Here is a 14,481-nt window from a genome sequence, read left to right on the forward strand (position 1 = left end):
ATACAAGTCAGGGTTTTGATGGAATACTCCCCACTTGCCTGGATGAATACAACTCCCAAAACACTGAAGAAGCCTGACACCATCTAGGACAAAAGCAGCCCACTTGATTGGTGTCATATGCACAATCATCCACTCTCTCCAACACTAACACTCAGTACACACTATTGTAACTATCTACAAGACACTTTGCAGAAAATCACCAAAGATCCTTAGATAGCACCTTCCAAACCCATAATCACTTCCATCTAGGATGAGGGGAGCAGATATATTGAAACAGCACTACATGCAAGTTCTTCCGCAAGCCACTCAACATCTTGTCGTATAAATATTCTGCCATTCTTGTACTATCACTGTTAAAAATCATGTCAAGTTCAACTCTTTTGCATGTGTTTGGATCAAAACTATAAATGAGTTCAGGAGCAAGACAGCCTTGCCAGAATCCAAATGGAGAGCCAATGACCAGGTTTTAGTTCAAGGAGTGAAACTTCACAACACTGTCAATGCAAACTTCCTTCACTTTACTGATGATTAAGAGTAAACAGATCAGGCAGTAACTGGCCTGGTTTTGTCCTGCTTTTGTTCTGCTTTTTGTTAATGAAATGTACATGGACAATTTTGCACATTAGTGGGTAGACCTCATGCTGAAGCTGTAATGAAACATATTAGTTAGGGTGAGTTTAATTCTGAAGCACAAGGTCTAATTCCAGCATTTCTCCACATGGAAACATTTTTTAAACCAAGACTGTTAAATTTACACATTTCTCAAGACTGGCATTTTATATCTTCAGAAGGTGGTGTAGGGAAACAATCATTTACAAAGTAAAATTTAAAAATTAACATGAATATTATCAAAACTTTTATTGCATCACTGTTGTGCATACATAAAATTAACATGCAATAGTTACATGAACAATGAATGCTTAAAATATGATTTACTTGAGTGACTTGTTTGGTCAGCATTTGATACTTTCAACATTAAAAGCAATCTGATGCCAGAATCCAAAATTTTATACAAAACACATAATACACATGCTGTCATAGCACAAGTTCTGTTTATTCTGAATATTGGGATACATATATTTCTAAGTCTCCACTGTTGCGACAACTTTTGAAGAGCGATGGCTGCTTTTCCCATTTATCTGAGAACTAGAATTAGGAAACAACTTTATAGGAGCCAAACTGACATTTTCAATCTGGAATATGGATTTCAGACCGCAGCATCTGAACGTTAGTTACGTCACTTCAGCAGATTTTCATTTTCTGAAACAAAAATTTTTTCAGAAATTAGTAACTGACTAACTTGGTTGATTTTAAAGTCAAGTTATAAAGCCCAGTAAAAGAAAAGTGACATTAAACAGACACCTTGTCAGCTTCCGTTGGTTGAGTTTGGTCATTTGCTTTCTGCAACAGAACTGCCTTCAGTGCATTAATCTTCTCATCAATTTCTATCAGACTGTAGCCCTGCAACACAAATAATTTAAAGTATTTAAATGTGCAATACACTGGGATAAACAACTATAATTATGCTTCTCATTTAGAAGCAGCATGATGCAACACAAACATTCCAAATGAAAAAAAACGCAGCCACATTTAGCTGCTTTTTACATAATGTGAGCTCTGTTTATTTGCTTTAGCATTCAGGTACCAAGCTGAACTTGATGCAGCAACAAGGTAGGACATTTAGGCATTAAAATCATCTGACTTATTTTAATTAGATCGTTCAGGTTCTCTTGCTCCCCAAGACTGACAAACAAGATTGTTTGCCGCTCATCTGTTAATTACAGCAAGTTATGTGCACTTAACATCAGAGGAAACAGGTTAGCATTGATCAGAAGTGACGATACTGCAGCATATTAACAAAGTATTCACATCAATACTTCAGTAATGGCACTTATTGGGTTATTGTAAAAGGGACAGGGGGGGATAGAGAAAATTTGTCTATCCTCGAGACAGTACTGGATAATCCAGTGTTGAAAGACAACAATGCTGGTACTTCAATCAGTTCCTTTTCTCATTGTCCAGCAAAAAGTCGAACAGCAAGATGATGTTAAGGAAGGGAAGATGAAGAACGAGAAGTATGTAAAATAAACGAGTAAGGAAGAATTACATTAATTTTACTTTTAGAGTGGACTGAAAATTGCTCTACTTTCACTGTAACATAAATAGGAACTACACGTTTAGCTTGTTGACACTTTGCAGAGTCCGAGGCATACATATTCAAATCTAAGGACTAAACTATTTGCACACTTTCTGTAAATTGAAATGATTGAAAAGAGGGATGAATACAAGCAAATACTTTTAATTATTAAATTGTAAATGAGTTTTTGTATTCAACTTTAAAAGCTATTTTCTGACATACTTTGCATAAGCCACCTGTAGTGCAAGCAGATGATATCTGCATTAACAGTGGATTATGCCTAATTAGGCACCCACATTAACACCAAGAATAAATGCAGTATACAGGGATTGAAAACCCATTGATTCAGTAAAGAATATATACTTTCCATGTTTTTCAAATTGGTGTTTAAGATAAACAAGAGGTGGTGCATCCAGTCAAAAACAGCAGCCCAGATTTTTGTCACCATTCGTCCGCTAAGATTGAAGGAAAGTGAGGAAGGGAAACTGGCAAAAATTTCCCTGTCACCTCGTATGGAAGTACTATAACTATAATATCATTAAATGACCAAATATCCACGACCTCAGACTATATTGTATAAAATATTGAATATCAACGCAAAAACCTACCTGCATTGTTTCATGAGCTTTACGCCTTTTGCTTGGAAAATTCTGAAAAAGGTACCAGTTTGTGCATTACAAGCTTAGTTTCATTTAAGACACATATTTACTTGATAATTATTGATAATGTGAAATAAACCATAAAGAAATTGCAAAATCAGAATCATACCAGCTAACCACTTCCAGCAGCTGTAATATTAATGCCATGAAAACAAAATAAGTTGAATGAAGCATTTTTCTACTCTTAGCCGCCACCCCCTCGAACAAATTATCAGGATAATTAATATGGGCTGTGATATAGTCTAAATGCATCGTTTATTGAAGAGGGTTTTGTAAGTATAAGCTCCAAAGATCCCTCCGACCATGACAATATTTGTGCGAAATAAAAATAACTTACTGTCTTGCAGGATTTGTAGCAGGATATTCAATGTGTATTCAGGGTAAAATGATACTGCCCAACTCAGGTAATGAATTAAATGGGAAATGTGAGTTAATCAAAAATGGAAAATAAGAGTTTATGTTGAATGGAACACATCATGGACAAAATACTGGCTGCCTAACAGGAAGCAGAGAGTAGTAGGTATAATTAGTTCTTTTCAGGTTAGCAGGATGTAACGGTGGTGTACCACAGGGGTCAATGATGGGAACTCAGCCAGTAACGATTTATGTAAAACCATTTAAACAAAAGAAAGTGAAGGTATGACGGCCAAATTTGCTGATGACATAAAGATAGGTAGGAAAGTAAGTTATGAAGATGATGAAAGGAGGTTACAAAGATAGATATTGATAGGTTGAGAGAGTGGGCGAAGATTTGGCAAAACAAATTCAAAGATAGAAAATGTGAACTGCATGCTTTTGGCAAGAAGAATAAAAAATTATCTAAATATTGAGACACTGCAAAGTTCTGAGAGGCAGAGAAATCTAGGAGTACTTGTATAGGAACTGTAAGAAGTTAGTAAACCATTATAGCAAGTAATTAGGAAAATGAATAGAATGCTATCATTTATTGTAAGGGGAATTTAATACCAAAGTAGAAAGATTAGCTTCAGTACTTTCAGGACATTGGTGAGCCTGTATCTAGAGTTTAACTGAGAAAGACATGGCTATTAAAATAACGTACTCAAACATAAGGGAAGTAAAGTTAAGACTTTAAGTAAGGTCTCTAAAGACTTGAGGCAAGAATTATACATTGCAGCAAGATCATTTGGAGTGAATTAAAGTTCATAGCATAATTAGTATTCTTTAAAGGGAATAAGTTACAAACTTAATCTAAAGTGAGTCATGGCAATGGAGCTCACATCTGTGAAATGCTCCTCTTATGCTACTGGGCAAGTCATGACCCTGGCAACTAAATATGCAGGAACTGTGTCCAGCTGCAGCTGCTGGTAAACTGCATTTTGAGGAATGGGTGGACTTGCTGTGAAACATCCGCAATGCTGAGATTGTCATGGAGGGCATGTTCAGTGAGGCATTAACAATGTAGGCAAAGACTGAACAGGCATAAAGGGGATGGGTGATTACCAGACAGAGCAGAGGAAGGCAAGTATGTAGGAGTCCCCTATTGCTGTACTAGTTTCTCACAGGGATTTTGTTTTGGATACAGTGTGGGTTGTGGGAGGCAAATGATTGCTTAGGGCTAGCAATGGAAGCCATGTGTGGCTCTGCCAAATTTATTATCAGGCAAAGAGCAGGACAAACTCCTGAAATATATATCAAAGAACTTTATTAATCAAATGTTTCCAGCCAAACAAGGAAGGAAGCAATATTGATTTTAGTGCTGGGAACTAAATACAGGTTAAAGATGGGAAAGTATTTGGGGAAGTGATCATAATATCATGTTAATTAAGTTAGGGTTAATAATGGAAAAGGACAAAAAGAAGGATGAAAGATATTCATCTAAATGATCACTAACTTCACACAGTTGAAAAGGCGTTTTGCTCAGGTGGGCTGGAAGCAAAAGATTAGTTGCAAAACAGCACTTGAACAATGGGAAGTTGAAGAGAAATGGTTCAACTTGTGAACTGTACATTCCAGAAAGGAGAAAAGCAATGACATCCCTTTGAAATCAAGGTATTGAGGTTAAAATGGGAAAAAGAAAAGTTAAGAATATAGAGCTCAAAATGCAGTCAAGAGCGTAGAAGAAACAAAAACAAAAACCTTTTGCATTCACAGAAATATGGTCCGTGGAAGGGTGAGGCTGACTAGGGGGTGAAAAGGAGATCTTGTTGTTGAACTCCAAGCGAATGCATGAGGTACAATTTGAGTACTTTCTCATGTTTTCAATAAACAAGGGAACATTGCCAACTTAATAGTACAGAAAGAATACAGCAGGTTTTGTTATGATACAACAACATAAAGGGATAGTATGTAAACAGCTGGCAGTCCTGAAAATATAAAAGTTATCAGGTCCACATTATGCGTATCCCAGATTAGTACAGGGTGCAAGAATGAAGCAACCTTATAGCTATTCAGTACAAGGGTTCAGTACTACATTTTAAAATAAAAACCAAAAGAACTGCAGATGCTGTAAATCAGGAACAAACACAAACACAAAGTTGCTGGAAAAGCTTAGCAGGTCTGGCAGCATCTGTGAAGAAAAAAAATCAGAGTTAACGTTTTGGGTTTGGGTTCTGAGGAAGGGTCACCGGACCCAAAACATTAACTCTGATTTTTTCCTCTTCACAGATGCTGCCAGACCTGTTGAGTTTTTCCAGCAACTCAGTTTGTTCTTCAGTAAAACATTATTTTAATGGTATATTTTGGATGAGGTTTTTGTAATTTTCCCTGCTATTTGAAAGAGCTTATAAACATCCCTGTCCAGTCCTGACATTCAAGCTTACAACACGGTAAATCATCACAATTTTCAAAGAATAGCAGGCAAGTTTTCCAGGTATCCTGAGCAACATTGCTGCCTTAATAAAAAAAAATCCGACATTTTTTCAGGCTAGCCTAGTTCTTAGTGGTTAAATTTCCTTCCTCTTTATTGTGAAGTAGAATGCCAGACACGAGGTAATGATGGAAGCAGAATCCATAAAAACATCTGAGACTGAAGATGTGTTATTTACAAATCAAACACAAAGTTCTTGTTAAAGATAAGTATTGGGAAAGGGAATGGTATTAAGGAGATAGCTCTTTCAGAAAGCTAACACAGATAATATAGATCCCATGGTATCTTTCAATGCTGCAAAATCCTATAAGCTTACATTTAACCCTAAAAACATGATACTTTAGGGAATTAGGCTGATAAACCCACCACATGTTGAAAATATTCTGGAGAAAGTCCTTCCAAATGAAGAATTCTATCCTCCAGCCTCTTGATCCTTTGATAAATATCAATCGGAACTGGACCATCTAATAAGTAATGTAAACAAAAATATGATTTCTATTGATTAAAAGGTACTTAATGAAATATTTTTAAAAATGAGATCCTCTAAATTTATTTAATCTTTCAAGTTTTGAACATTAATGAAATTCAAAGTTCATGGAACAGAAGCAGTACCATGGTGAGAACCAATTCTCAATAATTAGCAAGAGTCACTGTGTTGCTCACCTGGGAAACCTTACGGGGCTAGCGATGAACTTGTAAGACAGGGTGGCGCAGACTGGGGGAGGTAAATCTTGTTGTTATAGTCCAATTTGAAACAAATAAACTCGATTACAATAGGGAGGAGTTTTGGGTGAAAGACGATTAGGGGTTTGGTTCTAAAATTAAAAAGCAGGGCCTCAAGGGTAATACTTACAGGATTACCCTCCTAGCTATGTGCAAACTGCCAACAGGAGCGGACAGATCCGGACAATCAATGCGTGGCTAATGTGCTAGTGTGGTAAAGATTGGTTCCTTTTCATAAGTTCTGGCACAGGAGGCATGGCACCTCGTGAATTGGGATGCGACCCTCACCTCGCAAAAAAGGATAATTATTGAGCTGACAAAGCTTTTCAGCTAGCAAGATGCACTGGGGGAGGGGTGGTGGAAATCTCCAGGAAGCAAAATCAACTTCACTAACTGTGCAAAATAAAACAATGCAGCAGAACAGTTGATGGAAAATAACGGGGGAGACTGATGGCAAGAAAATAGTTTGAGCAGATTTGTAAAAAAAAAAGGTTAAACTTACAGTCAGAGGAAATCCTGTGAACGATTGAAAATTACTGTACAGCAATACACTCTGACAAAACAAGGGCGATGGAGGCATTCATGTAACAAAAAAAATCTAAAGAACTGCAGACGCTGGAAATAAGAAACAAAAACAGAAACAGATCTCTGAAGGCGGCAAGCCAACTTAATAGGGCAGTTAAGGAGGAATACAGGACACATCTTTATCAGTTATTGTTTAGATTATAAAAAGCAGGGAGGTTTTGTTAAGTCCAAAAATCTTGATTAGGCCACAGCTGCAGTACTGTGCACAGTTCCTGACACTGCATTATAGGAAGGAAGTGAATGCACTGGAGGGGGCGGAGAAGAGATTCACTAGAATGTTGCCTGTAGCTATGAAGAGAGGCTGGATGTGTTTTTTCAGAAAAACAGCAGAGAAAGCTGAGAGGAGACTCGATTGAAATGTATGAGGCCATGAACAAGACAGATAGAAAACAGCTGTGCCCCTTAGTTGGGTATAATTTTAAAGATGAAAGGCAGGAGATTTAGAGGGGATTTGAGGACAAAAAGTAAAAATCACCTAGGGGTAATTGGGCCCTGAAATGCACTGCCTGAGAGGGTAGCTGAGGTGGGAAACCATACAACCTTTTTAAAAAAAAAGGTACTTGGATGAGCACTTTAAATGTCATAACATTCAAGGCTATGGGCCAAGTGCTGCTAAGTGGGGCTAGTGTAGGTTGCTTTGTCAGTGCTGACTCAATGGTTCCAAGGGCCTCTTCTGTACTGTATACTCGATGTATAGACAGCTTTTGTACAAGTGTCATTTGGTAATGGAGATAGGAAAAAAAAAGCATCAGCAAATAGATGCTAAAAGTTAGATGGTGCAAACAGCTGAAACATTAAAGGAGAAAAACAAGGGTAAAAAAGTCTGGATGGTCCAAAAGGTTTGGTACTGAATGTAGAAGATGGTGATGGGATGAATGCAGGCAGGAAAGAAGGAACTAGGGCTAGGAACAACAAAGAGATTACAGACGGATTCTTAAAATTTGAGGTTATTGGGATCTCAAAAGTGTGACTATAAAAAACAAATAAAAGCTGCTGGAAAGAGAAGAATTGGCAGTGATAGCATTTTAAACATTCTCAGATGCTACTGGACACTGGCTAATTTTTTTTTCACCATTGCACTCCCTAGCCTGACATTTTCTGCCAGTTCAATTTTTAAGTGCCACTGGTGCATCCAGGGTAACTTTGCTCATGCTCAGATTGCAGGGCCTGCCTTCAATTGAGTTGACAAGAATTACATCTCTGGGTGAAAATATTAAGCCAAGGTGGAGGTGTGAGAGGCTCAGACATTAACATACAACTTTATTGAAGTATTCAAGTTGCTTAGAAGAGGAGTTAAAAATAATTGTTATTGTGAGATACATGTGAATAAAATCAAAATTATATATCTCCTTATTTTGAACATGAAAAATTTCCAAGATTAAAAAAGGAAAAACAACTTTCCTAAAAAAAATGTTATTGATTTAATTAGATCACTTTTTCAAATAGATTTTTCTGTATCTGTATGTTCATTTCAACTGAGTCTTCCATAAGTATTTAGTGATCTCTTTTAACCAGCTAACTAATTTGAACAGTTTGTTCCCTGCTTGTTCGTCTGTGATTTGCATTAACACTTTGGCTCCCAAAGTGACAAAAAGAAGTTCATAATAAGATGCTGAATACCTTTAAGAGGCTGACAATTACAGAAAAGTAGATAAATATTTAATATGCAAATGGAAAAGCAATCATAATTCACTATTTAAAAATGTGTTTCAATGCATATGCAAGTGTATATGAAGAGTCAAATACCAATAAAAAGATAAATGGTCCAGTATAGTTAGAGCTTATGCAGATTTTCTTCACAGATGGTAGAATCCCTCACCATATCAATACCTTGATCAGGAATCCTTTATCTGAACTGGTTTTCAGATAGTCCATTTAATCTGTTTGGGCCCTTCACTTAATCTGAACAGACCTGAATGAACCCAAAAGTGAAGTTTCTTTTACCAAAGGGCTGAACTCTGTGTCTACAGATCCTGAGTTTGGCCCCTTTGGATAAAAGTTTTGCTTTATAGTTCATTAGGGTTTGTGCAGGCCAAGCAAAAATTTTTCCAAGGGACACAAACTCAACACTTGTACAGGTTCATTTAGATCTACTTACGAAAAGATCTTTGGGTTTTATGGCTTTTTGGTTTTCAGACGTATGAACAATGGATACTGAACCTGCACAAGAAATTTTATTTTCAGGTTGTGCTTATCTTTGTTTAATAAATATAAACTTAATTGTATGGTTTTATGAAATGCTCATAAGCTAAGCTATCATTTGTCCTGGTAAAGTCACAATGTATACAAGGCATTTATGAAAAAGTTCCAATTTCAGAACAGTAGAGGGTAAAACATCTGGCAACGAACAATGGTAAACAAAAACAAAATAGAACTGACTCTAATACTATTCCAATGTCAGAGTTCTACTAGCAGTACTAAAGGGACCAATCAAATATTCCCCTTGCAATTTACGCTAGCATATCAATTTAGTTAGATATTTTACAATCACTCCTCTGTACTCTTTATTAAGTTAGCCTTAGGAAAGGATACAAAATGAACTACACCTGTTGGAAGCTTCAAGTGGGTCTCCATATTCTGAAGCCTTTCTTCAACAGCAGGGTTACCACAATTTTGTGTCACAGTTTCACGTTTTTGCAGAGATGCTTCCACACCTTCAGTCCTTGTCTGAGGCCCATATGTATTCACAACTCTTGAAACTGCAATAAAAACAATTTTGAAAAATAAAGAAGGTGTATAGTTTTTTTTTGCTCCTTTGCTATAAATGACAGCTTTCACAAAGCAGCAACCACTTAAATAATCTACAACGATCACTTCAAATTGACTTCAAAACTCAACAATAATTATGTACAGAATGCAATGGTTACATAGAACAATACAGCGCAGAACAGGCCCTTTGGCCCTCGATGGTGCGCCGACCTGTGAACTAATCGAAGCCCATTCCCCTACACTATCCCATCATCATCCATATGCTTATCCAAGGACTGTTTAAATGCCCCTAATGTGGCTGAGTTTACTACATTGGCAGGCAGGGCATTCCACGCCCTTCCCACTCTCTGAGTAAAGAACCTGCCTCTGACATCTGTCTTAAATCTATCACCCCTCAATTTGCAGCCATGCCCGCTCGTACAAGCCAACGTCATCATCCTAGGAAAAAGACTCTCACTGTCCACCCTATCTAATCCTCTGATCATCTTGTATGTCCCTATTAAATCCCCTCTTGGGTCTTTTCTCCTTGGAGAGAAGAAGGCTAAGTCCCTCAGCCTTTCTTCATAAGACCGTTGCTCCAGACCAGGCAACATCCTGGTAAATATCCTCTGCACCTTTTCCAATGCTTCCACATCCTTGCTGTAATGGGGCGACCAGAAATGTGCGCAATATTCCAAGTGAGGCCGCACTAGCGTTTTGTACAGTTGCAGCATGACACCATGGCTCTGGAACCCAATCCCTCTACCAATAAAACCTAACACACCGTATCCCTTCTTAACAGCACTATCAACCTGGGTCGCAACTTTCAGTGATCTATGTATGTGGACACCAAGATTCCTCTGCACATCCACAGTACCAAGAATCTTTCTACTGACCCGGTATTCTGCCTTCCTATTATTCCTCCCAAAGTGAATCACCACATATTTATCTGCACTGAACTCCATTTGCCACCTTTCAGCCCAATTCTGCAGTTTATCGAAGTCTCACTGCAACCTGCAACATTCTTCCACACTGTCCACGACTCCACCGACTTTAGTGTCATCTGCAAACTTACTAACCCATCCACCTATGCCTGCGTCCAAGTTATTTATAAAAATGACAAACAGCAGTGGTCCCAAAACAGATCCTTGAGGCACACCACTTAGTAACCGGACTCCAGGCTGAATATTTTTCATCAACATCTACTCGTTGCCTTCTTACAGAAAGCTAGTTTCTATTCCAAACTGCTAAATCTCCTTCAATCCCATGCCTCCGCATTTTATCCAACCGCCTACCATGTGGAACCTTATCAAAGGCTTTACTGAAGCCCATGTACACCACGTCAACTGGCCTACCATCATCCACATGCTTGGTCACCTCAAAAAACTCAATGAGGTTTGTGAGACACGACCTCCCCTTGACGAATCCATGTTGACTATCTCCAATCAAATTGTTGCTTGCTAGATGATTATAAATCCTCTCTTATAATCCTTTCCAAAACTTTTCCTACAACAGACGTAAGGCTCACTGGTCTATAATTACCTGGGTCATCGCTACTGCCCTTCTTGAACAAGGACACAACATTTGCATCCTCCAGTCCTCAGGTACTAAACCTGAAGACAATGATGACTCAAAGATCAAGGCCAAAGGCTCCGCCATCTCCTCCCTAGCTTCTCAGAGAATCCTTGGAAAAATCCCATCCAGCCCAGGGGATTTATCTACCTTCACACCTTCTAGAATTGATAACACCTCCTCCTTACTAACCTCTATCCTTTCAATTCTAATAGCCTGTAACTCAGTCTTCTCCTCTACAATATTCTCCTTTTCCTGAGTGAAAACAGATGAGAAATATTTGTTTAGCACCTCTCCGATCTCCACAGGGTCCACACACAGCTTCCCACTTCTGTCTTTGAGTGGCCCTATTCCTACTCGTCATCCTCTTACTCCTCACATACCTATAGAAAGCTTTAGGGTTATCCTTTATTCTGTCTGCTAATGTCTGCTCGTGACCCCTCCTTGCTCTTCTTAACACTCTCTTTAAATCCTTCCTCGCTAATCTGTGACTCTCCATCGTCTCATTTGAACCATCTCGTCTCAATGTCACATAAGCCCCCTTCTTCTGCTTAACAAGAGATACAATTTCTTTAGTAAACCAAAGGTTCCCTTACCTTATCACTTCCTCCCTGCCTGACAGGGACATACCTATCAAGGACACGCAATATCTGTTCCTTAAACCAGCTCCACATTTCGATTGTCCCCATCCCTGCATTTTGCTACCCCATTCTATGCCTCCTAAGTCTTGCCTAATCGCATTATAATTGCCCTTCCCCCATCTATAACTCTTGCCCTGTGGCATGTTCCTATCCCTTTCCATCGCTAAAGTAAACATATCTGATTTACGGTCACTCTATCCAAAGTGCTCTCCTACCACTAAATCAAACACCTGGCCTGGTTCATTACCCAAGTACCAGATCCAGTGTGGCCTCCCATCTTGTTTGCCCTTCAACATACTGTGTCAGGAAACCCTCCTGCACACATTGGACAAAAACCGATCCATCCAACGTCCTAGAGTTACAGCATTTCCAGTCAATGTTGAGGAAGTTAAAGTCTCCCACAATGACCATTCTGTTCCTTTCCAGAATCGTTTTGCCAATCCTCTCCTCCACATCAACTTAAATCTATGACTGCCCACCATCCCCCGCCCCCAAAACCTACCCCTACCCAGTCACATCTCAACAACAATGCGGATGCCCACAACCACACACAATTCTTCACACAGCGAGAGCGACACAAACAGACAGACTGAACAGACACATTTATTTTGTTTAGAATCCCTACAGTGTGGAAACAGGCCCATTGGCCCAACATTCCACGCCAGCCCGAAAGGCATCCCACCCAAACCGTTCCCCTCTACAACCCACTCCAACCTACACACCTCTGGGCACTACAGGACAATTTCCCACAACCAATCCCACGCTAACCCGCACATCCCTGGGCACTATGGGACAATTTAGCTCAGCCAATCCAGCCATAGCCTGCACATCTTCGGACAGTGGGAGGAAAACGGAGCCCCCGGAGGAAACCCGCGCAGACGTGGAGGAGAATGTGCAAACTCCACATAGGCAGTCACCCGAGGGGTGAAAAAGGAGTGACATTTTGTCAAAGCTTTTCATTGTGCACTCAATGTGACAATTCACAAGAACACCAATATAAAGGAAAACAAAATTTTTATGTTATACAGGAAAAGCAAGCTGATTGGTTGGCAAGAGGACTCTGGTTTGGTATAGACATTGCCTTGAAAAACATGTTAAACGATGACTGACAGTTAACTGTCATGCTTGTTTGAATTTAAACCAGGCAGGGTGACTCTGACTGGTCAAAGCACTGTCCTTAGGGATGAATAGAGATTGGCTGTTGTCTGTTTTGTTCAGCCAAGATTGGCAAGTTGCACATACACGTTCTTTCCATCTGTAAATAACACGGTCTGCTCTGTTAATGCATGCAGCATTCAGTAAGCGCAAGTGCATCGCACTTTTTGCAGGTTGGCCTAGTAAGTGCAAGACAAAAACCTTTCATAAAATGTTCTTTTGCAGTAATTCTAAATGATTGTTTATCTGTACTGCAACTGGACCAAATGGGATACACTTCTAAAAGGAATGGGGAAAATTAGACAATAGACTTGGTTAATCTATCTCCTCCTTACTCCTAAAAACTCTATTAATGAAAATAATAGCTTAACTCTGATATCCAAACATAAATAAACTTGTACGTTGATCTAATGATGACTAGAGAGCTTGCCGAACTGCAATTAATAAGGTTTTTTTGGATACAGAAGCACTTTATTGGTTATGGTATGGGGCCAGCAAACCAGAGGTTATGCACTAGAATTTCAACATGATTAAGTTCCGCGAAGGAATATAATCTGTCGTCCGTGCTTTGGACACTTTGACTAGTTTGTGTGCTTAAAACACATTAGTTTGTCGGTGAGGTGGACAAAGGGAAATAAAATTGAATTGAAATGCAAACCAAATTCTATTAACAAAATATTTCTTATTAAAAGGATATGTGAGAATTTCCCAAATTCTCAATATTTATTCTCTACCAAGCTCTATCCATCTGAGAAAGGTGATTATCCACAACAATCCACACGTTTAAGGTGGGCTTTCCGAATCCCCTTTTTTCTGACATTGGGCTAGCTCTCTTCCACGAAGCAGGGTCTCTCAGGAATTAGGTGGATTTTCTTTCTCCAGGTGGTTGGAGCTCCAGTGCTGGGCCATTTTTCACTCGGTCTTCACCGAGGGTCTGGTATCCAGGTGTGTGCTCTTATCTCCCCTTCTTCCCGACCTTCCAAACTGTTTTTGACTAATGGAATCATGAGCTGATTTCAAATTATCCAATGGAGTTGTGTCAAAACTCTTCACACTGTTGCCATGCCACGAAGTATAAAGTGCACATACTCAGGCTGTCAGGATGCTAGAACATCTGGTCAACATTTCTCCAATACACAACACTCAGGGTGGCTGTAACAGGTTCCTCATGAACATTTGTAACCTCTTTGATTTTAGTTTCCACTTTTCCCTACAACTAATAGGTACTAGCTGCTGTTTAATTTAGCTTGGCCAATTTTCTGTCATGCCTCAGTTCTCCAACTGTCAGTCAACTCAGAATGTCCAACTTTGGGCTTGTGGTCACTTGATCTCAAATACAACAGGTAAAAACCAAGGGCAAAAGGAAAGGAAAGATGGCGGAAGTCATCAGATGAAAAAGTCAAACTTGTTCACAGAACGAATTCTGCCATTCTTGCCCAGATTAGATTACTTATGACTCAAGCTCCATATGTAAAATATAACTCATTAGTCTCT

General features: G+C 39.0%; 1 protein-coding gene across 3 annotated transcripts in view; it reads right to left on the reverse strand.

The window, feature by feature from the left end:
* Nucleotides 1-843: 843 nt before the first annotated feature.
* The window catches only part of mbip (MAP3K12 binding inhibitory protein 1), a 29,735-nt gene continuing 16,097 nt past the window's right edge, over nt 844-14,481 (reverse strand). Inside the window, exons 6-10 of one of the 3 annotated variants that reach the window (XM_048538359.2) lie at nt 9,478-9,630; nt 5,990-6,087; nt 2,746-2,787; nt 1,363-1,461; nt 844-1,260 (exon numbers count right to left, since the gene is read on the reverse strand). In XM_048538359.2, the coding sequence (XP_048394316.1) occupies nt 1,243-1,260; nt 1,363-1,461; nt 2,746-2,787; nt 5,990-6,087; nt 9,478-9,630 (410 nt within the window). In that variant the 3' untranslated portion in view covers nt 844-1,242. Of the gene's footprint in view, nt 1,261-1,350; nt 1,462-2,745; nt 2,788-5,989; nt 6,088-8,392; nt 9,092-9,477; nt 9,631-14,481 lie in introns of those variants that run through there. The other 2 variants (XM_059649189.1, XM_048538361.2) reach the window with 2 other exon arrangements.

Source organism: Stegostoma tigrinum, chromosome 10 (genome assembly GCF_030684315.1).
Source record: "Stegostoma tigrinum isolate sSteTig4 chromosome 10, sSteTig4.hap1, whole genome shotgun sequence".
In the NCBI taxonomy this organism is placed as follows: Eukaryota; Metazoa; Chordata; class Chondrichthyes; order Orectolobiformes; family Stegostomatidae; genus Stegostoma; species Stegostoma tigrinum.